Genomic DNA, 22,602 nt, shown 5'->3' with positions numbered 1-22,602 from the left:
CACTAAAGTAGATAAGTTTTAGAAATATTATCCTGTTTCTTTAGATTACTAATAAAGGATAACTTGTCATTTATTTGTAAATTTATTCATTTTAGGTAAAGAAAGCTGGATACAGGATTTTCAGAGAAGGAGCACAAGAGTCAGAGGATAATAAAGGATGGTTTAGCTGGCTGTGGACTTGGTCAGAATCATATACTAAACAACAACCAGATCTTAAACCTGGAAGTATGTCCATTTCATTTTATAGTAGTGCAGTTAATCATCAGGCTATGGTAGTGTAGCTAACCATCAGGTGTGCAATTAAGTTTTGTAGGAAATTTTCTCTTTCATTAAAATAGACATTTTAAGTCTTATTTATTTATTATAATTCTTATTATTATCAGTAATATTACTATTAGATATTGTAAATATATGTGTTAAATAAAAATCAAATAAAATAAATTTTAAAATCTTACTAATGCTTGCAAAAGAGCATTATGTCTAGAGGATTTAGTAAGTGCATACAGCACAGTCATAGATAAAATAAAAATTCCGAAAGGGTGTAAACCACTGTAAATTTTTATCGAAATTATTTGTTGGAAAGATTTTTGCTTCCCAACAAAATGCTTAAGACCATGGAGGCTTAGGGGCTTAGGTTTACATCCTAGATCTATTGTTTATTAGCAGTGTGGCCCTGGCATATTATTTAAGCTCTCTAAACCTCAATTTCATCATCTGTAATAAAATGTGGAGAAATGATATTAATATTACCTACTTTGTACACTAAGTATGTTGCTTAACACAATGCCATTAAGTGCCTAATACAGGTATCTATTTTGTATGCTTAATACAAATATTTAGAAATTTATATTGCTAAATTTATGTATTTAGCAATTTATATTTTGGGAGAATAAACCTTCTAAAATTGGCAATGCCATCTAGCATTCAGTGAATATAATTTCTTAAAAGTATTATAAAAAGAGAGTAAAATTTGCATTTAATTCATTAAAAGCAGCTAAATTTTGGGCCGGTTTTATCTTGTTACCAGTTAAGAACATAAAACACTTTTTTATGATTTTTAGGTCTTGAAGAAATGTTGACACCTGAAGAAAAAACTTTACTATATGAAGCAATTGGCTATAGTGAAACAGCAGTTGATCCAACCTTGCCAAAAACAGTAAAATGTTTTCTTGCCTTATACCTGAGCATTTAGTGATAGATATGCCTATTTTTAATCCTTTCAGAAATATACGTTACTGAGTTGTTCTGTCATCTTTCTTTGAGTCTATAAATATTGCATTTATTTTAGTTTCCAAGGTAGGGATAAAAATTGTCCCCTACTTTTTAGTGTTATGTGGTGATCCTTTAATATACGAAGGGTTGTGTTTGAAGTATTTTTCTGGTTTTTGGAAAGAATAAACTATATAAATAGGAGTATTTGTTGTATATATATATATATATATATATACATATAGATAATTTTTTTCATTTTATTCCTCTGAATATACTCTAGTTTGAAGCCATGAAGTTTTTTGTTCACTTGAAAAGTATGTCTATTATTCTAAGAGAACAACAACAAAAATCTGAACTGTTAGATATTGTAGTGGAAGAATTTAGCACTTTGATTGTGCAAAGACCAGGAGCACAAGCAGTTAAGTAAGTATTAATTTATTTTCTCTTATCTGTAAGAAAATATTTCACTGTGAGATTGGAATTTAGTCATACAGTATTTTGTAAAGAGTACTGTGGTTTAATTTGTCCTTTTGTATTTTTAGAAAGGTAGTTTTTTTCATTAATATATATATTTTGGGATTGTTAAAATAACACATGTTCAGTAGAAAACTTCATGCCGAGAGACACTAAAGAATAATACAAAAATGTCAGCAATCACAGTATTGAAAAAGAAACAGCATTAACAATTTTGTTTTTATCTGGGAGTGTCTTTATTTTATCTTCTGTTTTAAAAATAGCTTTATTGAGGTATAATGCACATACCATACAATGCACCCGTTAAAGTGTACAATTCACTTTTTTGTCCCACTGTATCGTATACCAAATCCACATGGTATATTTACAAGCTTGTACAACAGTTATCATTACCTAATTACAGAACACTTTAACACCCCGTAAAGGAAACACTAATACCCATTAGCAGTCACTCCCCATTGCTCCCTCTCCCCAGTGTCTGGTAAAAACTATTTTACTTTCTTTCTTTTTTATAAAAAAATTATTTATTTACTTATTTTTGGCTGCGTTGGGTCTTTGTTGCTGCGTGCGTGGGCTCTCCCTAGCTGCGGCGCGTGGGGGCTACTCTTTGTTTTGGTTTGCGGGCTTCTCGTTGCGGTGGCTTCTCTTGTGGAGCACGGGCTCTAGGTGCATGGGCTTCAGTAGTTGTGGCTCGCGGGCTCTAGAGTGCAGGCTCAGTGGTTGTGGCACACTGGCTTAGCTGCTCCGTGGTATGTGGGATCTTCCCAGGGATCAAACCCATGTCCCCCGCATTGGGGGCGGATTCTTAACCACTGCACCACCAGGGAAGTCCCGCTAATTTACTTTCTATTTCTAAGAATTTGTTTGGGGCATTTCATATTAATGGAATCATATAATATGTGGCCTTTTCTGTCTGGCTTGTTTTACTAATAGGCATGATATTTTCAAGGTTCATCCATGGTATAGCATGAATTAGTGCTTCATTCTTTTTTATTGCCAAATAATATTTCATTGTATGGATACATCACATTTTGTTTGCCCATTCATCAGATGATGGATATTTTTGGTTTGTTTCCACTTTTTTGCTACTATGAAAAATGCTGCTATGAAAATTAATGGACAGTATTTTGTATGGACAAGTTTCAAGTTTTCTTGGGTTTATATACCTAGGAGTGGAATTGTTGCCTCAAATGATAACTCTATATTTAACTTTTTGAGGAATTGACAGACTGTTTTCCAAAGCAGCTGCATCATTTTACATTCCCACCAGCATTGTGTGAGTTTTCCATTTAGCTACACCCTTGCCAACACTTCTCTGTCCTTTTGATTATAGCCATCCTAAATGAGTGTAAAGTAGTATCTCACTGTGGTTTTGATTTGCACTTCCCTGATGGCTAATGATGTTGAGCATCTTTTCACGTATTTATTGTCTGTTTCTGTATAGTTTTTTTGAGGACTGTCTATTAAATTCCTTTGCCCATTTTTTTCTTTTATTTAATTTTTAAAAAATTATATTGAAGTACAGTTGATTTACAATGTTGTGTTAATTTCTGCTGTACAGCAAAGTGACTCATTTATACATACATGTATTCTTTTTCATATTCTTTTCCATTATGGTTTATCACAGGATACTGAATATAGTTCCCTGTGCCATACAGTAGGACCTTGTTGTTTATGCATTCTATATATAATAGTTTGCATCTACTAATCCTAAACTCCCCCCTACACCTTGGCAACCACAGGTCTGTTCTCTATGTCTGTGAGTCTGTTTCTGTTTCATAGGTAAGTTCATTGGTGTCATCTTTTAGATTCCACATATAAATGATATTGTATGGGATTGTCTGTCTCTTTCTGACTTACCTCACTTAGTATGATAATCTTTAGGTCCATGTTGCTGCAAATGGCATTATGTCATTCTTTTTTATGGCTGAGTAATATTCCATTGTATATACCTACCACATCTTCTTTATCCATTCCTCTGTTGATGGACGCTTAGGTTGTTTCCATGTCTTGGCTGTTGTAAACAGTGTTTCATTGAACATTGGGGTGCATGTATCTTTTCAAATTATAGTTTTCTCCAGATATATGCCCAGAAGTGGATTGCAGGATCATATAGAAACTCCAGTTTTAGTTTTTTGAGGAACCCCCATACTGTTTTCCATAGTGGCTGTACCAATTTACATTCCCACCAACAGTATAGGAGGGTTCCCTTTTCTCCACACCCTTTCCAGAATTTGTTATTTGTAGACTTTCTAATGATAGTCATTCTGACTAGTGTGAGGTGCTACCTTGTAGTTTTGACTTACATTTCTCTAATAATTAGTGATGTTGAGCATCTTTTCATCTGCCTGTTGGCCATCTGTATATCTTCTTTGGAGAAATGTCTACTTAGGTCTTCTGCCCATTTTTTGATTTACAGTGGTTTTGGTTTTTTTGTTGCTATTGTTACTGAATTGTATGAGCTGTTTGTATATTTTGGAAATTAAGCCCTTGTCAGTCGCATCATTTGCAAATATTTTCTCCCAGTCCGTAGGTTGTCTTTCCATATTGTTTATGGTTTCCTTTGCTGTACAAAAGGTTGTAAGTTTGATTAGGTCCCATTTGTTTATTTTTGCTTTTATTTCTATTGCCTTGGTAGACTGACCTAAGAAAACATTGGTATGATTTATGTCAGAGAATGTTTTCCTATATTCTCTTCTAGGAGTTTTATGGTGTCATGTCTTATATTTAAGTCTTTAAGCCATTCTGAGTTTATTTTTGTGTATGGTGTGAGAGTATGTTCCAAATTCATCGATTTACGTGCAGCTGTCCAAATTTTCCCAACACCATTTGCTAAGGATACTGTCTTTTCTCTATTGTATATTCTTCCCTCCTTTGTCGAAGATTAATTAACCATAGTTGTGTGAGTTTATTTCTGGGCTGTCTATTCTGTTCTGTTGATCCATATGTCCTTGTGTCAGTATCACACTGTTTTGTTTACTGTAGCTTTGTAGTACTGTCTGAATTCTGGGAGGGTTATGCCTCCTGCTGTGTTCTTTTTCTTCAGGATTTCTTTGGCAATTCTGGGTCTTTTATGGTTCCATGTAAAATTTAGGATTATTTGTTCTAGTTCTGTGAAAAATGTCATGGGTAGTTTGATAAGGATCTCATTAAATCTGTAGATTGCTTTGGGTAGTATGGCCATTTTAACAATATTAATTCTTCCAATCCAAAAGCATGGGATATCTTTCCATTTCTTTGAAGCATCTTCAGTTTACTTTATTAATGTTTTGTACTTTTCAGCATATGAGTCATTAACCTCCTTTGTGAAGTTTATTCCTACGTATTTTATTTTTTGATGCTATTTTGTAAGGAATTGTTTGTTTACATTCCCCTTCTGATATTTCATTGTTAGTGTAAAGAAATGCAACCAATTTCTGTATGCTAATCTTGTATCCTGCTACCTTGCTGAATTCGTTTATCAGTTCTAGTAGGTTTTTTTTGTGGAGTCTTTAGGGTTTTCTGTATATGGTATCATGTCACCTGCATATAATGACAACTTTACCTCTTCCCTACCAATTTGAATACCTTTTATTTCTTTTTCCTGTCTGATTGCTGTGGCTAGGACTTCCAGTACTATGTTGAAGAGAAGTGATAAGAGTGGGCATCCTTGTCTTGTTCTACATTTTAGCAGGAATTCTTCTGAGTATTATATTGGCTGTGGGTTTGTCATAAATAGCTCTTATTATGTTGAGATATGTTCTCTCTATACCCACTTTGGTAAGAGTTTTTATCATGAATGGATGTTGAATTTTATTGAATGCTTTTTTGCATGTATTGAGATGATCCTGTCGTTTTTGTTTTTTCTTTTGTTGATGTGGTGTATCAAATTGATTGATTTGTATTTGTTGAACCATCCTTGTGAACTTAGGATGAACCCCACTTGGTCGTGGTGTATGATCTTTTTTATGTATTGTTGAATTCAGTTTGCTAATATTTTGGTGAGAATTTTTACATCTATATTCAACAAAGATAATGGCCTATAATTTTCTTTTTGGTAGTGTCTTTGTCTGGTTTTGGTATCACGGTGATGTTGGCTTCACAGAATGTCTTTTGGAGTGTTACTTACTCTTCAGTCTTTAGGAAGAGTTTGAGAAGGATCGGTATAAGTTCTTCTTTGTATGTTTGGTGTAATTCACCTGTGAAGCCATCTGGCCCTGGACTTCTGTTTGTAGGGAGTTTGTTTCATTACAGATTCTGTTTCACTTCTAGTGATCAGTCTGTTCAAGTTATCTATTTTTTCTTGATTCCGTTTGGGTGGGCTGTATGTTTCTAGAAAGTTGTCCATTTCCTCTAGGTTGTCAAATTGGTTGACATATAATCATTCATAGTATTCTTTTATGGTTTTTTGTAATTCTGCAGTATCAGTTGTGATTTATTCTCTTTCATTTCTTATTTTGTTTATTTGGGTCTTGTCTCTTTTGTTCTTGGTGAGCCTGCTCAGAGGTGTGTCAATTTTGTTAACCCTTTCAAAGACCCAGGTCTTGGTTTTACTTATTTTTTTCTATTGTTTTTTTAATCTCTATTTTATTTGTTTCCCCTCTGGTCTTTAATTGTCTCCTTCCTTCTGCTAACTTTAGGTATAGTTTGTTCTTCTTTTTCTGATTCTTTTAGGTGGTGGGTTAGGTTATTTGAGATTTTTCTTCTTTCTTAAAGAAGGCCTGTATTACTCTGAACTTCCCTCTAAGAACTGCTTTTGCTGCATCCCATAGATTTTGTTGGTTGTGTTTTCATTGTCCTTTGTCTCAAGGTATATTTTAATTTCTTCTTTGATTTCATTGTTGACCCATTGGATTTTTTAGTAGCATGTTGTTTAGTCTCCATGTAATTGTTTTTTTTTCTCATTTCTTTTTCTGTGGTTGATTTCTAGTTTCATGCTGTTGTGGTCATAATAGTTGTTGAGATAATTTCTATACTCTTGAATTTGTTGAGTCTTGTTTTGTGCCCTAGTATGTGGTCAATCCTAGAGAATGTTCCGTGTGCACTTGAATGTGTATTCTGGTTTTTTTGGATGTAATGTCCTAAAAATATCAATTAAGTCTAACTGTTGTATTTTATCATTTAGGATCTCTGTTGCCTTATTTTCTGTCTCAAAGATCTGTCCATTGATGTGAATGAGGTGTTAAAGTCTCCTACTACTATTGAATTCCCATCAGTTTCTCCCTTTATGTCTGTTAGTATTTGTTTTATGTATTTGGGTGCTCATGTATTAGGTGCATATATATTGATGAGTGTAAAATCCTCTCATGTTCATCCTTTTATCATTATATAGTGTCCTTCTTTATCTTTCTTTCTTTACGGCATTTGTTTTAAAGTCTATTTTGTCTGATTCGAGTATTGCGACCCTCACTTTTTTGTCGTTTCCGTTTGCATGAAATACGTTTTCCGTCCCCTCACTTTCAATCTATGTGTGTCCTTTGCTCTAAGGTGGGTCTCTTGTAGGCAGCCTATTGTAGGCTCTTGTTTTTTTGATTCAGTCTGCCACTCTTTGTCTTTTGATTAGAGCATTTAGGCCATTGCCATTTAAGGTAGTTATTGATAGATATGTATTTATTGCCTTTTTAAACCTTGTTTTCCAGTTGATTCTGTGTTTCTTCTTTGTTCCTTTCTTTTTCTTTTTCTTGACCATGCCACACGGGTTGTGGGATCTTATTTCTCTGACCACGGATCGAACTCGGGCCCTTTTCAGTGAGAGCGCAGAGTCCTAACCACTGGACCTCCGGGCAATTCCCCTGCTTTTCTTTTTTGTGGTTTGATGATTTCCTTTTATTTTATGCCTTTGTTTTCTTCTTCTAGGTTTTAGTGAATGTATTGCAGGTTTTTCCTTTGTGGTTACCCTGTTTTTTAAGTATTTTTACCCCTTGCTATATACTTGCTTTAGACTGATAGTCATATAGGGTCAAACACATTGGAAAAAAAACAAAAACAAAGAATCTACCTTTTCTTACTCTTCTCCCCCACATTTTATGATTTTGAAGTCCTCTTTTACTTCTTCATGTTTATCCTTTTGCTGTTCATTGTGGTTATCATTGTTTTCACAAGGTTGTTTTGATTTTTTTAAATAAAAAAATGTACTGGCTTATTTAAGTGATTTACTTGCCAGTTGTGATTTTCTCTTTCCTATAGACTCTTGCTTCTTTTCTGTTTAGAAAAGACTTGTCAGTGTTTCTTTTAAGATAGGTTTAGTATTGCTGTATTCTTTTAGTTTTTGTTTGTCTGAGAAATTCTTTATCTCTCCTTCTATTCTAAATGATAATCCTGCTGGGTAGAGTATTCTAGGTTGCATATTTTTCCCTTTTAGAGTTTTGAATGTATCTTGCCATTCCCTTCTGGCCAAAAACATTTCTGTAGAGAAATCAGCCCATAGCCTTATGGGGATTCCCTTGTAATTAACTCTTAGTTTTTCTCTTGCTGCCTTTAGAATCCTCTCTTTATTTTTAACTTTTGACATTTTGATTATAATATGTCATGGTGTAGGTCTGTTTGGGACTCTCTGTGCTTTCCTGTTGCCTTTTTTAGTTGAGGGAAGTTTTCGGCCATAATTTCTTCAAATACTTTTTCAATCCCCTTGTCTCTTTCTTCTTCTGTAATCCCTATTATGTGTAGATTGTATATTATCGCATAGGTCTCTTATATTGCTTTCATTTTTTTTTTCATTTGGCTTTCTGTCTGCTGTTCTGATTGGGTGATTTCCATTATTCTATCTTCCGGATCACTTATTCATTCTTCTGCATTATTCATTCTCCTGTTCATTGCCTTTAGCTCACTTTTTGTCCCAGCAAATGAGTTTTCTTGGCTCCTCCTTATATTTTCTAGTTCCTTTTTATAGTACTCTGCATTTCTGTCAATAGCTTTTCTTAATTCCTTCAGTATTTTCATTATCTCCTTTTTGAACTCAGTGTCTGTTAGACAAAAGATATCTGTTTCATTGTTTGTTCTTTCAGGGGAATTCTCTTGATCTTTTAACTGGGGGTGTTTCCTCTGCTTCTTCATTTTACTTATATTTCTCTTACTCTGTGAGTTTTAGAGAAACAATTGTCTACTGTGGTCTTGGAGGGCTTTTTATATGTGTGAGCATCCCTGGGTAGCTTGTGTGGGTTTAATATATTTGGTGTGAGGGCTGTTTTTAGTATGAATGCCTGTGGCCTTCTTTCCTCAGCATGTGCTGGCCGTTACCCCCATTAGTAGGGGGTGTGTAGATGCAGCTACTGGCACCCACTCCCAGGGCACTTGGTGGCAATGGCAGCTCGTGCACGCCTACAGAGCCCATGATGGCGGCAGAGGCGGCTCACAACCGCTCCTAGAGCCTGCAAGGGTGGCAGCAGCAGCTCAAGATTGCTCCTGGAGCCCAGGAGGGCAGCAGCGGCGGCTTGCAACCTATCCTGGAGCCTTTAGCGCCTCTTTTTAAAGACCATTAATCCCATGCATGAGGGCTCTGCCCTAATGACCTAATCACCTCCCAACAGTCCTACCTCCAAATAACCATCACATTAGGCATTAGAATTTCAACAAATGAAATTTGAGGGACACAGACATTCACAGCATAGCAGCTTGTGTTAGTCCCCTGGCTCCAGGAAGCCACACCAGGAATATTGCCCACTGCTTTGCTAAGGAATGGGGATGATAGGCAGATAAACAGAAATGCCAGAGTGCTATCCTTCTGAAATTCAGCTGTCTTTACCTCTTTCATTTTTCCCTGGTTGCTGTAAGTTTTTTATTAAATTCCAGACTTGCAAGAAAGTCGATTCTGGGAGTTTTCCTTAGTTTAATCGTCATTTCAGTGGAGAAACTCGATTATTTGAGCACCTTTTTCTGTTACTTCCAAAGACAATACTTATCCATTAACTTTTTTTTTAAAGGCTTATTATTTTAGAGCAGTTTGAGGTTTACAACAAAGTTTAGAGGGAGGTATAGACATTTCTCATATACCTTCTACCCCTATACATACAGAGCCCCCCTGCAATTATCAACACCACTCACCAGAATAGTACATTTTTACTAAAAATGAACCTACACTGGCATAATCACCCAAAGTCCATAGTTTACATCATGGTGCACTCTTGTTGTACATTCTGTGGTATGGACAACATAGAATGACAAGTGTCCATTGTTACAGTATCACACACAGTATTTTCACTGCTCTAAAAATCCTCCGTTCTGCTATTCATTCCTTACTCACTCCCCCAACCACTGATTGTTTTACTGTGTTCATAGTTTTGCCTTTTTTAGAATGCCCTGTAGTTGAAATCATACAGTGTGTAGCCTGGCTTCTTTCACTTAGTGATATGCATTTAAGCTTCCTATATGTCTTTTCATGAATTGATAACTCATGGTTTTTAGCACTTAATAACATTACATTGTCTGGATGTACCACAGTTTGTTTATCCATTCACCTACTGAAGGACATCTTGGTTGCTTCTACGTTTTGGCAGTTATGAATATAGCTGCTGTAAACAGCTGTGTAGGTTTTATATGGACATAAGTTTTCAGCTCCTTTGGGTAAATATCAAGGAGCCGATTGTTGGATCACATGGTAAAAATTAATTTTGTAAGAAACCACCAAACTTTCTTCTAAAGTGACTGTACCATTTTGAATTCCCACCAGCAATGTATGAGAGTTCCTATTGCTCCATCTACATCCTTGTCATTACTTGGTGTTGTCATTATTCCAGATTTTGGCCATTCTAATATGTATGTAGTTGTATGTCACTGTTGTTTTAATTTTCATTTCCATGATGACACATGACGTACAACATCTTTTCATATGCTTATTTGTCAGTCTTACTTGGTGAGGTGTCTGTTAAGATCTTTAGCCCATTTTTTAATTGTGTTGTTTGTTTTCTTCTTGTTGAGTTTAAAGTGTTCTTTATATATTTTAGATAACAGGTCCTTATCAGATGTGTTGTTCGCAAATATTTTCTCCTATTCTGTGGCTTATTTTCTTATTCTCTTAAAATTAATATCTACCATAATTGTTACTGTTTTCTATTTATTGCCCTTGTTCTTTGTTCCTGTTTTTGTCTACCATGTCTTTTCTTCTTTTTGCAGTTTAATTGAACATTTTGTATGATTCCATTTTCTCTCTTTTCTTGGCACATCAGTTAAAATTTTTTAAACTTTTTTTAGTGGTTGCCCTAGAGCATTTAATATACTTTTTTGTTTGTTTTTTGTTTTATTTTATTTTAATTTTTAAAAAATGTTTAATTTTTATTGGAGTATAGTTGATTTAAAATGTGTTAGTTTCTGCTGTACAGCAAAGTAGAAAACTTATACATATACACTCTTTTCTAGATTCTTTTCCCATATAGGTCATGACAGAGTATTGAATAGAGTTCCCTGTGTTATTCAGTAGGTCTTCATTAGATATCTATTTTATATATAGTAGTATGTATAGCTTTTTTTTTTGCCTTTTTATTTATTTAATTTTTTTTTAACATCTTTATTGTGGAATGCCTTTTTTCTTTTTTTTCTTTTTCTTTTTTGTGGTACACGGGCCTCTCACTGCTGTGGCCTCTCCCGTTGTGGAGTACAGGCTCCAGACGTGCAGGCTCAGTGGCCATGGCTCACGGGCCCAGCTGCTCCGCGGCATGTGGGATCTTTCTGGACTGGGGCACGAACCTGTGTCCCCTGCATTGGCAGGCGGACTCTCAACCACTGCGCCACCAGGGAAGCCCCTTTCTTTTAAAAAAAAAAAAAGTCTTTATTGGAGTATAATTGCTTTACAATGGTCTGTTAGTTTCTGCTTTATAACAAAGTGAATCAGTTAAACATATGTCCCCATATCTCTTCCCTCTTGTGTCTGCCTCCCTCCCTCCCATCCTCTCTATCTCACCCCTCTAGGTGGTCACAAAGCACCGAGCTGATCTCCCTGTGCTGTGCGGCTGCTTCCCACTAGCTATCTGTTTTACATTTGGTAGCGTATATATGTCCATGCCACTCTCGCACTTTGTCACAGCTTACCCTTCCCTCTCCCCATATCCTCAAGTCCATTCTCTAGTAGGTCTGTGTCTTTATTCCTGTCTTGTCCCTAGGTTCTTCATGACCTGTCTTTTTTTTTGTTGTTTTTTAGACTCCGTATATATGTGTTAACATACGGTATTTGTTTTTCTCTTTCTGACTTACTTCACTCTGTATGACAGACGCTAGGTCCATCCATCTCACTACAAATAACTCAATTTCGTTTCTTTTTTTTTTTTAAACAACTGATCTAAGTCTGCTTTGAAATAATACTATACTATCTCACAGGTAATGTGAGTACCCAGTAATAACAAAATATCTTAATTCCTTCCTCTAATCCCTTGTGTCATTCCTGTTATTCAATACACTCTTAGATTATTAACAATGAACATACTAATAATCTGTTAGGACAATTAAATGTTTGCATTTTACCCTCACTTTCCTACTTCAGTGCTCGCTCTTTATGTAATCTGAGTTTCCAACTTACATTTATTTTCTTCTCTCTATGTAACTACTTTTAATATTTCTTGAAAGGCAGGTCTAATGACAACAATTTTTCTCCATTTTTGTTTGTCTGAGGAAGTCTTTATTTCTTCTTTACTTTTGGAGGGAAGGTTCACGGGGTACAGAATTCTAGTTTAGAGTTTTTTGCTCTTACACTTTAAAATATTTGTTATACCCTGTTCTTGCTAGTATGGTTTCTGAGAATGTGGAAGTAATTCTTATCTTTGCTTCTCTATAAATAAGGATTTTTTTTCCCCTCTAGATCTTTTTAGGATTTTTTTTCTTTATATTTCATTCTCTGTAGTTTGAAAGTATGCCTAGGTGCAGTGGGTATTTTTTGCTTTTTGTTTTGTATGTTTTGTGGGGTTTTTTTAGCATTTATTCTGCTTGATGTTCTCTGAGCTTCCTAAATCTGCTATTTAGTATCTGATATTAATTTGGAGAAATTCTCAATCATTATTGATTGAAATATTTCTTGTGTTCCTTTCTCTCTTCTCCTTCTGGTATTCCCATTACTTGTACAGTACAACTTTTGTAGTTATGCATGGATATTCTCTTCTGATTTTTTAGAAATGCTTTCTGTATTTTTATGATTTTTTTGATCTATTCTCCAGCTCAGGGATTTCCTTAGCTGTGCAACTGTGCAGTCTCCTAATAAACCCATCAAAGTCATTCTTGTTACAGTGATTTTTATCTTTAGCATTCATTTTTGGTTTTCTTAGGATTTCCATCCCTCTGTTTACATTGTTCATCTGTTCTTGCAGATTGTCTACTTTATCTGTTAGACATATTAACCGTTGGACATATTAATTGTAGTTGCTTTAAATTTCTAGTCATGTAATTCCAGCATCCCTGCCATGTTTGGTTCTGATGCTTGCTCTGTCACTTCAAATTGTGTTTTTTGCCTTTTTGTATGCCTTGTTATTTTTTCCTGATAGCCAGACATTATATACTGGGTAAAAGGAATTGCTGTAAATAGGTCCTTAATAATTTGGTTATAAGATGTGGGAGAAAGGGAAGAGTTCTGTAGTTCTGTGATGAGCTCTCAGTCTTTGAATGAGCCTGTGCTTCTGTACTGTGAACTTAACAAGAGTTTCTCAGTTTTTTTCCCTACCCCCTTAGGGGGATAGAATGGGTAGTATGGGCTGGAGTTGGGTATTTCCCTCCCCCCATATGGAGTGGTAGACTTGACTGGAGTTGGATATTTCCCTTCCCTTGGTCATTTTGGCTCTGATAATACCCCGTTAGGTAAGGCTCTAGTTAACTCGTTTCTCCAGAGGGCAGGCCTTGCTAAGAACAATAGAGTGCTCTGGCATATTTTTAAATGGTTCATCGTCCTCTCCACTTGCCTGAGGAGGGGATATTTCTCCAATATTTACTGTGGGAACCTGGTCGAATTCTTGGAGGTGTATCTCAAATTATTTGGGGGACTCCCCTGTGGCTGGGTCCCCTTAGAGTTTTTTATTTTAATTAATTTTCATTGGAGTATAGTTGCTTTACAATATTGTGTTACTTTCTGATGTACAGTAAAGTGAATCAGTTATATGTATATACATATATCCACTCTTTTTAAAATTTCCTTCACATTTAGGTCACCACAGATCATTGAGTAGGGTTCCCTGTGCTAAATAGTAGGTTCTCATTAGTTATCTATTTTATACATAGTAGTGTATATATGTCAATCTCAATCTCCCAATTCGTCCCCCTTCTCCCCCCTCCTTAGTAACCATAAGGTCTCTACATCTGTGACTTTCTGCTTTGCCAATAAGTTCACCTGTACCATTTTTCTAGATTCCACATATAAGTGATATTATACAGTATTTGTTTTTCTCTTTCTGACTTACTTCGCTCTGTATGACAATCTCTAGGTCCATTCATGTCTCCACAAATGGCACTGTTTCATTCCTTTTTATGACTGAGTAATATTCCATTGTATATATGTATCATGTCTTCTTTATCCATTCCTCTGTCAATGGACATTTAGGTTGCTTCTGTGTCCTGGCTATTGTAACTAGTGCTGCAGTGAACATCAGGGTGCATGCATCCTTTCCAATTATGGTTTTCTCCGGATATATGCCTAGGAGTGGGATTGCTGGGTCATCTGGTAGCTCTATTTTTAGTTTTTTAAGGAACCTGCATACAATTCTCCATAGTGGCTGTACCAATTTACATTCCCACCAGCAGTGTAGGAAGGTTCCCTTTCCTCCACACTCTCTCCAACATTTATTGTTTGTCGATTTTTTGATGATGGCCATTCTGCCCGGTGTCAGGTAATAGTTCCCTCTGGAGTTTTTAACTCTCAGAGTTGTCCACACTAAGTCTCCAGCAATTCAGTTACAGTTTAGGTTTTCCAACCTTGGCTCTAGTGTCCGTGGTGGTTTCATTTTTGCAGATCTCTGCTCTGGTAAGCCATGACTCCACTCCCTGTCTGTGTCTTCAGTCTTAGGGGCAGCAGTTTGCCCTATGTACTCCCCTCTCTTACATATCGAAGAAGAGTTGTTGATTTTTTGGTTTGTTCAGCCTTTTACTTGTTGTTAATATGGAGTGGTGACTTCAGACTCCTTTCATAGGGAACCAGAAACCCCTGACCCTTCAAAAGCTTCTTAATCTGGAAATCAACATGTGAATAGAGTTCTTTGTGAATTAATCTATGTCAGTTTAGATCTAATAGTTGTGTATTTTCTTCGGTGTGCATGGAATGGAGTAGCAAGAAATGCAAAGTGAAATTTTTTTTTTAATAAATTTATTTTAATTTTTGGCTATGTTGGGTCTTTGTTGCTATGTGCGGGCTTCCTTTAGTTGCAGGAAGTGGGGGCTGCTCTTCGTTGCAGTGTGTGGGCTTCTCGTTGGCAGTGGCTTCTTGTGTTGCGGAGCAGGGGCTCTAGGCACACGGGCTTCAGTAGTTGTGGCTCGCAGGCTCAGTAGTTGTGGCTCATGGGCTCAGTAGCTCTGTGGCATGTGGGATCTTCCTGGACCAGGGCTCAAACCCATGTCCGCTGCATTGGCAGGTGGATTCTTAACCACTGCGCTACCAGGGAAGCCCTAAAGTGCAGTTGTTTTTATTTTTATTTTATTATTTTTAATTTGAAAAATACTTTAAAATTGTACTGATTGCTGATTTCTGTCCTATCTTTTTTCATGCAGATTCGAAACCAAAATAGGTTCATTTCATATTACTGGCTTACCAGATAATTCAACAAAACCCCGCCTCCTGTCTTCATTGGATGATGCTGCATCACTCTTGCGAATTATATTTGAGATAAATCCATTAGATGAAACCGTTGCTCAAAGGTGTATCATAGAAGCTGAACCTTTAGAAATGCTATATGATGCAGTAAGCATTTTTGTAATTCCTAAGTTTTAATATATTTCAATTTGCCTTGAGTTTGTGCCTCATGTTAATGATGCTTATTTTAACAGAGAACAGTAAATAGTATAGTGGAATTCTTCAGACCTCCAAAAGATGTAAATCTAGCACAGCTGACTTCAGTGACTTTGACAAAACTTGAAGAATTTCGTGATAAGACAGCAGCAGGTAAATGCCAGTATTAATGTTGGTGAATTAAGTACTTATCCTATACTAAACTTTCAGTCATGTTATGCTGATTTTGGTAAAGTATTTTTTGAGTTTATATTTCTAGACTAGATACAGTTTTAGTTGAAGCTAATTTGGTACCTTTATATTTAAATTTAGATATAATGATAATCATTTCTTACACTTAGAAAGGTCTAACCTATGTACCACATTCAAGTTAATTGCAAAATTTTTTTAGGATTTTTGAAATTCTGTTTATGACAGAAACTGGCCTGTCATTTTCCTTTCTTGTAATGACTTCCAGATTTTAGTATATTGGCCTCAGAAAATAAAAGTTCCATCCTTTATTCTTTGGAGAATTTGTGTAAGATTGGTTTGTTCAGCCAATTGGTTTGTTGGGTCTCATTTCTTCTTTCAGTGTTTGGCATAATTTGGGTTTGGAGATTTCTTTGGGGGAGATTTTAAATTAGAGATTCCATTTTCAAAATATAGTGGACTATAGAGATGATCTCTGTGGTTTTTAATGCTTTGTAGTTTGTTGAGACTTGCTTTCTGGCTAAATATATGGTAATTTAAAAAATATTCCATATATGTTTGAAAAGCATATCTTTTTAATATCTATACGTATCCTTTAAGTCACATTTGTTTATCATGTACTTCAAATCTTTTGTATCCTTACTGGATTTTTTTCCTTCTTGTTTCACCATATTCTAACAGTTATTTAGAGAAATATATGAAGAACACCAAACTTTCCATTTGGATTTGTCTATTTCATGTAGATCTTTAATTTTCTTCCTTATAAAGTTTGGTGCTATATTAGTTACATGCAGAGATATTTTTTCCCCAATGAACCAAATCTTTTATCTGGATGAAGTTGTCAATATTTTTAGTAATGCTTTAATTTTTTAATATTTTTTCTTTTTTTGTTCTGATATTAGTATGGATATTCTAGGTTTCTTTTGGTTATAATTTGCCTGCTGTATTTTTTTTATTCCTTTACTTACTTTTTCCCTCTATCTTTATTTTTAGATGTGTCATGTCAACAACATATAGTGGGATGTTTTTCAAGCTGTGATACTGACAGTCATATTTCTTGATCTTTCTTTCCTGCCTTTGGATAAATTCTAGCATTACTTCCTCCACTCCCACCCTTGTACCATTTGAAACTTAAATATTCTCTTTCTCTTTTTACTGTAGTAATTAAAACACAAATTTTTGTTGCGATAAAATGTAATAAAACATTTTACCTTCTCCCAGTCATTGCAAGGAACACTTTAGAACACTTGAACTCCTTTCACCATCCTCATTACTTACATGCTGTTGTTATTTTTTTCTTGTTTTAACTTCATAGAACAATTTTTGTTTGTAGAGTCAATGCATTGGTTTATAATTACCTATATATCAACTACTTTCTTTGCTCTTCATTCCTATTTGAACTTCAACACCCTTTATCTGGAATTATTTCCTTTCTTTAGGTAGTTCATTTATACATTGTTTTCTTTATTGAGAGTCTGCTGATGGCAAACTTTTTTGTTTGTTGTATCGTTTGGTTTTGGTCTGAAAGTAATTGTCCTCAGTTTTGAAGGATATTTTTTTTACTGGATATGTAATTCAGAGTTGATGATTATATTGTTCTTAGCACACTGAAGTGACCATTCTACTGTCTTTTGGCTCCTGTTACTGATGTTGAAAATTCAGGTGTTAGTGTGTTTGCTGCTTCTTTGTAGATTATCCTTTTTCTTTTACATTTAAGATGTTTTTATCTTTTATATTCTATAGGTTCAGTATGATGTATCCAACTGTGGACCAATCTGAGGATTGGTAGATTTAATTATTTCTAGAAAATCCATCTGGAAAATTTCTAGCCATTAACTCTTCAGATTTTTTTTCTCTTGATTCTCTTCTTCTGGAACTCTGGCTAAATATATTTTAGCTTTTTTTACTCTGTCATTCTTAACTTATATATTTTGTTTTCTTTCCATCTGTTTTTCCTCTGTTGCATGCTGGGTAATTTCCTTTAATTTATCTTCTGATTTTTACTGAATTCCTCTTCAGCTGTCTAATGTGCTTAATAATCTTCCCATTGTGTTTAATTTCAATGATTATATTTTCATTTTAGGAATTCTGCTTTGTTGTATTTAAAATCTGATTTTTTATTCTTTATAGTTCTCTTTCCCATGGATATATTCAAACTTGTCTTTTATTTCTTCAAACATTATAAGCACAGTTGACCCTTGAATAATGCGAGAGTTAATCTGTGTATAATCTGCAGTGGGCCGTCTGTATCTGTAGTTCTTCCACATCCCCGGATTCAACCAACCAGACACCATGTAGTAATGTAAATATTTACTTTTGAAAAATATTCTTGTGTAAGTGGACTCACCTGTGTTGTTCAAGGGTCAACTGTATAGTTATTTTATATTGTCTCACCAGATAATTATCTCTTCAGTTCCATTATGTTAAGACTTTTGTGTTTTTATTTCTCCTCTCTTTTATTTCTGCTGTTTCTTATATTCATGTTAACCTTTGTCTTTTTGTTGAGTTTTGATTGTGAGCTGCTCATTTTTTTTGGAAAATTATTTGGGAGAATTCCCTGAAGTCTAGGATAAATGGACTTTCATTCAGGGAAGAATTTCATTTTTTCCTGCCAGGTATCTCGAGCATGTTGGTGGGACCACTATCTAAAGTCATTACTTGAAATATTTTGGAATGACAAAAATTGTGCTACATATCCACTTGAGGACTGTATTGTGATTATGATTCACAGAGAGACTACCCATTTTTCCCAGTTTTTCTCAGAGACATTCTTTGCATTCTATGGGTAGGTTTTAGGGACAGGGAGGTTTAACTTCTGGATTACTCTTACTTTGAGTATGTACCTTTTAGATCCCAGATTTATGAAAAGAACTCCTGCTAGACTCTTTTTTTTTTTTTTTTTTTTTTTGCGGTACGCGGGCCTCTCACTGCTGTGGCCTCTCCCGTTGCGGAGCACAGGCTCCGGACGCGCAGGCTCAGCGGCCATGGCTCACGGGCCCAGCCGCTCCACGGCATGTGGGATCTTCCCGGACCGGGGCACGAACCCGTGTCCCCTACATCGGCAGGCGGACTCTCAACCACTGCGCCACCAGGGAAGCCCTAGACTCCTCATTTTTGTCATCTGTTCTTTTTCTTTTTTATTTATTTATTTATATTTATTTTTATTTTTGGCTGTGTTGGGTCTTCGTTTCTGTGTGTGGGCTTTCTCTAGTTGCAGCGAGCAGGGGCCACTCGTCATCGCGGTGCGCAGGCCTCTCACTGTCACGGCCTCTCTTGTTGCAGAGCACAAGCTCCAGACACACAGGCTCAGTAGTTGGGGCTCACGGGCCTAATTGCTCCGTGGCATGTGGGATCTTCCCAGACCAGGGCTCGAACCCGTGTCCCCTGCATTGGCAGGCAGATTCTCAACCACTGCGCCACCAGGGGAGCCCTGTCATCTGTTCTTTATACTCTGTGAGGCTATGGAAAGGAGTTCCAGAGTTTACCAAGTGCAGAAAATGGTCTCAGGATAAAATTTTTATGGCTCCCATTTAAATCTGTTAGGTTTTCTCTTTCAATCTGATTTTTGGCTTCATAGATCCTTACTTTCTTGCCTCCTGTTAGTGTTTTTAGTAGGTTTCGTTGTTGCTGTTTGTTTGTTTTGCTTTATATCCAACCATTTTTGTTGCTTTTAGTGGAAGAGTAGGTTTGCCTACCTATTTATTCATGTTACCAAGATTTAGAAATCTAGTTAAATGTTTTAGTATAAGTTCAAGACTTTATCTTAGTTGAAATTCACTTTGGTAGATTCATCCATTTTCATAGAAAGTTCTGGTTGCTTTTTCTGGTTTACATACAGTTTTATTGAAGATGATTTAATAATCCAGGATTTTCATTGTCTCAGAGTAATATAAAGATCAAGTATCATTGTTCAGTATGGTAGAAGTAGCTGTATTAAGTTCACGAATTGGGAAGAATTATATAGATTCTAATATTTCATGTAACTTAATTTTTTTAGATGTGTATCTCCCCAGTTTTCCCAAATTGGGTTTATGGGTCAAAAACTTCTTTTTGAAGAAGTATTCCAGTTTTGTACTCAGTTATATTTAATGAGTATACACATTGACTAACAAATATCTTACTTTATATTGAAAATATTTTGCTCAAGTTTATTTTAAAATTAATACTAATTTCACATTATTTTAAGGTTGTGCTACCAATTCATGTGTTTAATGATTCTCTATTTCTTGAGTAATTTGTGAAAACAATTCATTTTAAAGATTTAACTTTTATGCAGGTCTGCTGTATATTATTGAAACACAGAAAGTTCTTGATCTCAAAATTAATTTGAAGGCTTCATATATTATTATCCCACAAGATGGAATTTTTAACCCTACATCAAATCTGCTTCTTTTGGATCTTGGTCATCTAAAGGTATATACTACTAATAATTATTTTATAATATGACACGGTGTTTCTTTGTTTAAGATGTATTTTGGTTTTTAGAGGTTTGATTTGGTATATTAATTTTTAGCTTAATAGCAGAAACTAGGATTTGAGGAATCTTCCCTTCTGGCAAGTAAAGTGAAGTTTCATTTAATTAGATAGTTTCCCTACATTTCTAATAGGAAAATGACCAATTGAATGCTGAAGGTCAGGGGTGAACCTAAGAATTATATTTATAAAATTTGAGAGTAATGCTTGAGGAGTTTATTTCCTTTTCAATTTAAATTTATTACTTGGTCAATTAAAGTGTGTGGAGTGGAAGGGAGTTCTGGAAGTAATCAAATATATATTCATGCTTCTGAAATTTTTTGTGTATATACTTTAGATATTGGCATTTTAATATTTCTATTAAAGAATCCTAAAATTGAGAGATGGTCTTCTTGCATTTTTGCTTCTTATTCAATTATGTATGATTTTTCCCGTCAGTTTTGAGTAGAGAATACTTTTTTTTCGGTGTTTCTAGATCTATGCTGTTCAGTGTGGTACCCACTGGCCACATGTGTTTGTTTAAGTTGATTAAAATTTTTAAAAATTCAGTTCCTTAGTTACATTAGCCACATTCAAGTGTTTAATAGTCACAGATGGCTAGTGGCTACTGTATTAGAACAGATGGAGAACAATTCCATCATCATAGAAAGTTCTGTTTGACAGCAGTACTCCAGATCATGAAATGTAGAGGAATAACTTTAACAATTTAAAGACCCAGAAGGGATGGATAATATTGGAATGCTCTTTCTGGCTACCTAACAGATTCGTGCCTTTCCTTAATATTGACATTCTCCTTTATTATATATATATATATATATATTTTTGTTTTTACTCTTCAGTTAGTAATTATGTAGACACTGCTGGATTTACATTTATAATAAAATTTTATACAGATAATTATTCATATTTGAACTTAGTTATGGAATTGGTTTATGGGCAGTACGGTATAGTGGAAACAGCCAGTGGAAAGGTATAGTGGTCAGAAGGGTATCTCTAGTTTTATGACCTGAGGCAATTTGCTTAACCTTTTGCCTAAAATTTATTACCTTTCAAACAGATAATCAATTTTGACTGTCTACTTCACATGAACTATGTAAAATAAAGGGAAAAATGTTAAAATAAAAAATATATATACACATACATGTATGTGTGTGTGTATACATATATATATATATATATAAATATGAATTAATAAGATCTTTATATACTACTGTGAAGTGATCTCCAGGATACCTGAGTGAAAACAGTAGTATGCATAGTATACCAAGCAAGGGGAAGTACAACTATAACTTGCTTGGGGTTGCATAAATGGCAGAGCTGGAAGTAAAATTCAGGTACACTAATATTTAATTGTGGACTCTCACTTCTTCTTATAAAGTTATCTAAATATCTGTCATCGTGCCATGGAAACGTTTTGTAAGTTATATTTTTCTCTTAATTTTGTTTTTAATAAAAAGACTTCTTAGCAGATTAAAAAAATTTTTAGATCTATTATTTACCAGGACTGGCTTTGTTCCCCTTTTTTAATATAAATGATTGGAAAATATAACTTAATATGTAAAACTTTACTTTATACCTGGCCTTCTTATTATATATGTCATGGATAAAGACATTTCTAATAGTCTTATAATGTATGTCAGCTTGTGAGTTTATCTCCTCCTGTTAAATTTTTATATTATAGTCTGAAAGATAAAAAACTTTATATTTTCATTTTGAAGTAATTTAAACTATTAAAATTATCTTCAAGGTGACAAGTAAAATTCGTTCAGAATTACCAGATTTAAAACAAGGTGGGGCGAAACTTGAAGAGATAATGCATAGAGCTTATGATTCCTTTGATATTCAGCTTACAAGCATACAGCTGCTTTATAGCAGAGTTGGTAAGTATACAGTGCATTATTTGTTGATTCATTTTGCTGAAGTGATTAATTAGGTTTTTAGACAGTTTCTCTGAAGACTTTCATCCTAAATATGTTAGAACTTTTATATTTTTGAATTAGAAGTGATAGTAGATATTTCCTAGGAGCAATATCTCAAGTAGGTGTGATTTTATCCCTCAAGAGACATTGTCAATGTCTAGAGACATTTTTTGTTGTCACGAGTGGGGAGTTGGGGCACTACTAGCATCTAGTGAGTGGAGGTCAGGGATGCTACTAAACCTCAAACAATATGGGCGAAAGCCACCCCACAACAGACTTGGCCCAAATATCAGTAATGCTGAGATTGAGAAATCCTGATCTATACCAGTAAAGGTTGGAAAGTACTGGCACATATTTAAAGTGATATTTGTATTACACAATGGGATAACCAGAAGAGGCTGCTCAAGGCCAGAGGCAGCCAGCTTAGGGGCTCTGATAGCCCAGGCTGTAAAC

The 22,602-nt window shown here is 35.0% G+C and overlaps 1 protein-coding gene across 3 annotated transcripts in view; it reads left to right on the top strand.

The window, feature by feature from the left end:
• The window catches only part of VPS13A (vacuolar protein sorting 13 homolog A), a 237,350-nt gene that overhangs the window by 49,900 nt on the left and 164,848 nt on the right, over window positions 1–22,602 (top strand). For all 3 annotated transcript variants that reach the window (XR_003432630.1, XR_003432629.1, XM_027105654.1), the window contains exons 15-21: window positions 96–225; window positions 1,062–1,156; window positions 1,493–1,635; window positions 15,331–15,520; window positions 15,607–15,721; window positions 20,034–20,170; window positions 21,978–22,110. Coding sequence is in view for 1 of the 3 variants with exons in the window: in XM_027105654.1 (XP_026961455.1) it covers window positions 96–225; window positions 1,062–1,156; window positions 1,493–1,635; window positions 15,331–15,520; window positions 15,607–15,721; window positions 20,034–20,170; window positions 21,978–22,110 (943 nt within the window). In the remaining 2 variants the exon portion in view is untranslated. The remainder of the gene's footprint in view (window positions 1–95; window positions 226–1,061; window positions 1,157–1,492; window positions 1,636–15,330; window positions 15,521–15,606; window positions 15,722–20,033; window positions 20,171–21,977; window positions 22,111–22,602) is intronic.

Source organism: Aethalodelphis obliquidens, unplaced genomic scaffold (assembly GCF_003676395.1).
Source record: "Aethalodelphis obliquidens isolate GAN/ISIS:26980383/991018 unplaced genomic scaffold, ASM367639v1 scaffold7, whole genome shotgun sequence".
NCBI classification, from domain to species: domain Eukaryota; kingdom Metazoa; phylum Chordata; class Mammalia; order Artiodactyla; family Delphinidae; genus Aethalodelphis; species Aethalodelphis obliquidens.
Note: the sequence above shows the minus strand (reverse complement) of the source record. Positions and strands in the feature narration are given on the sequence as shown.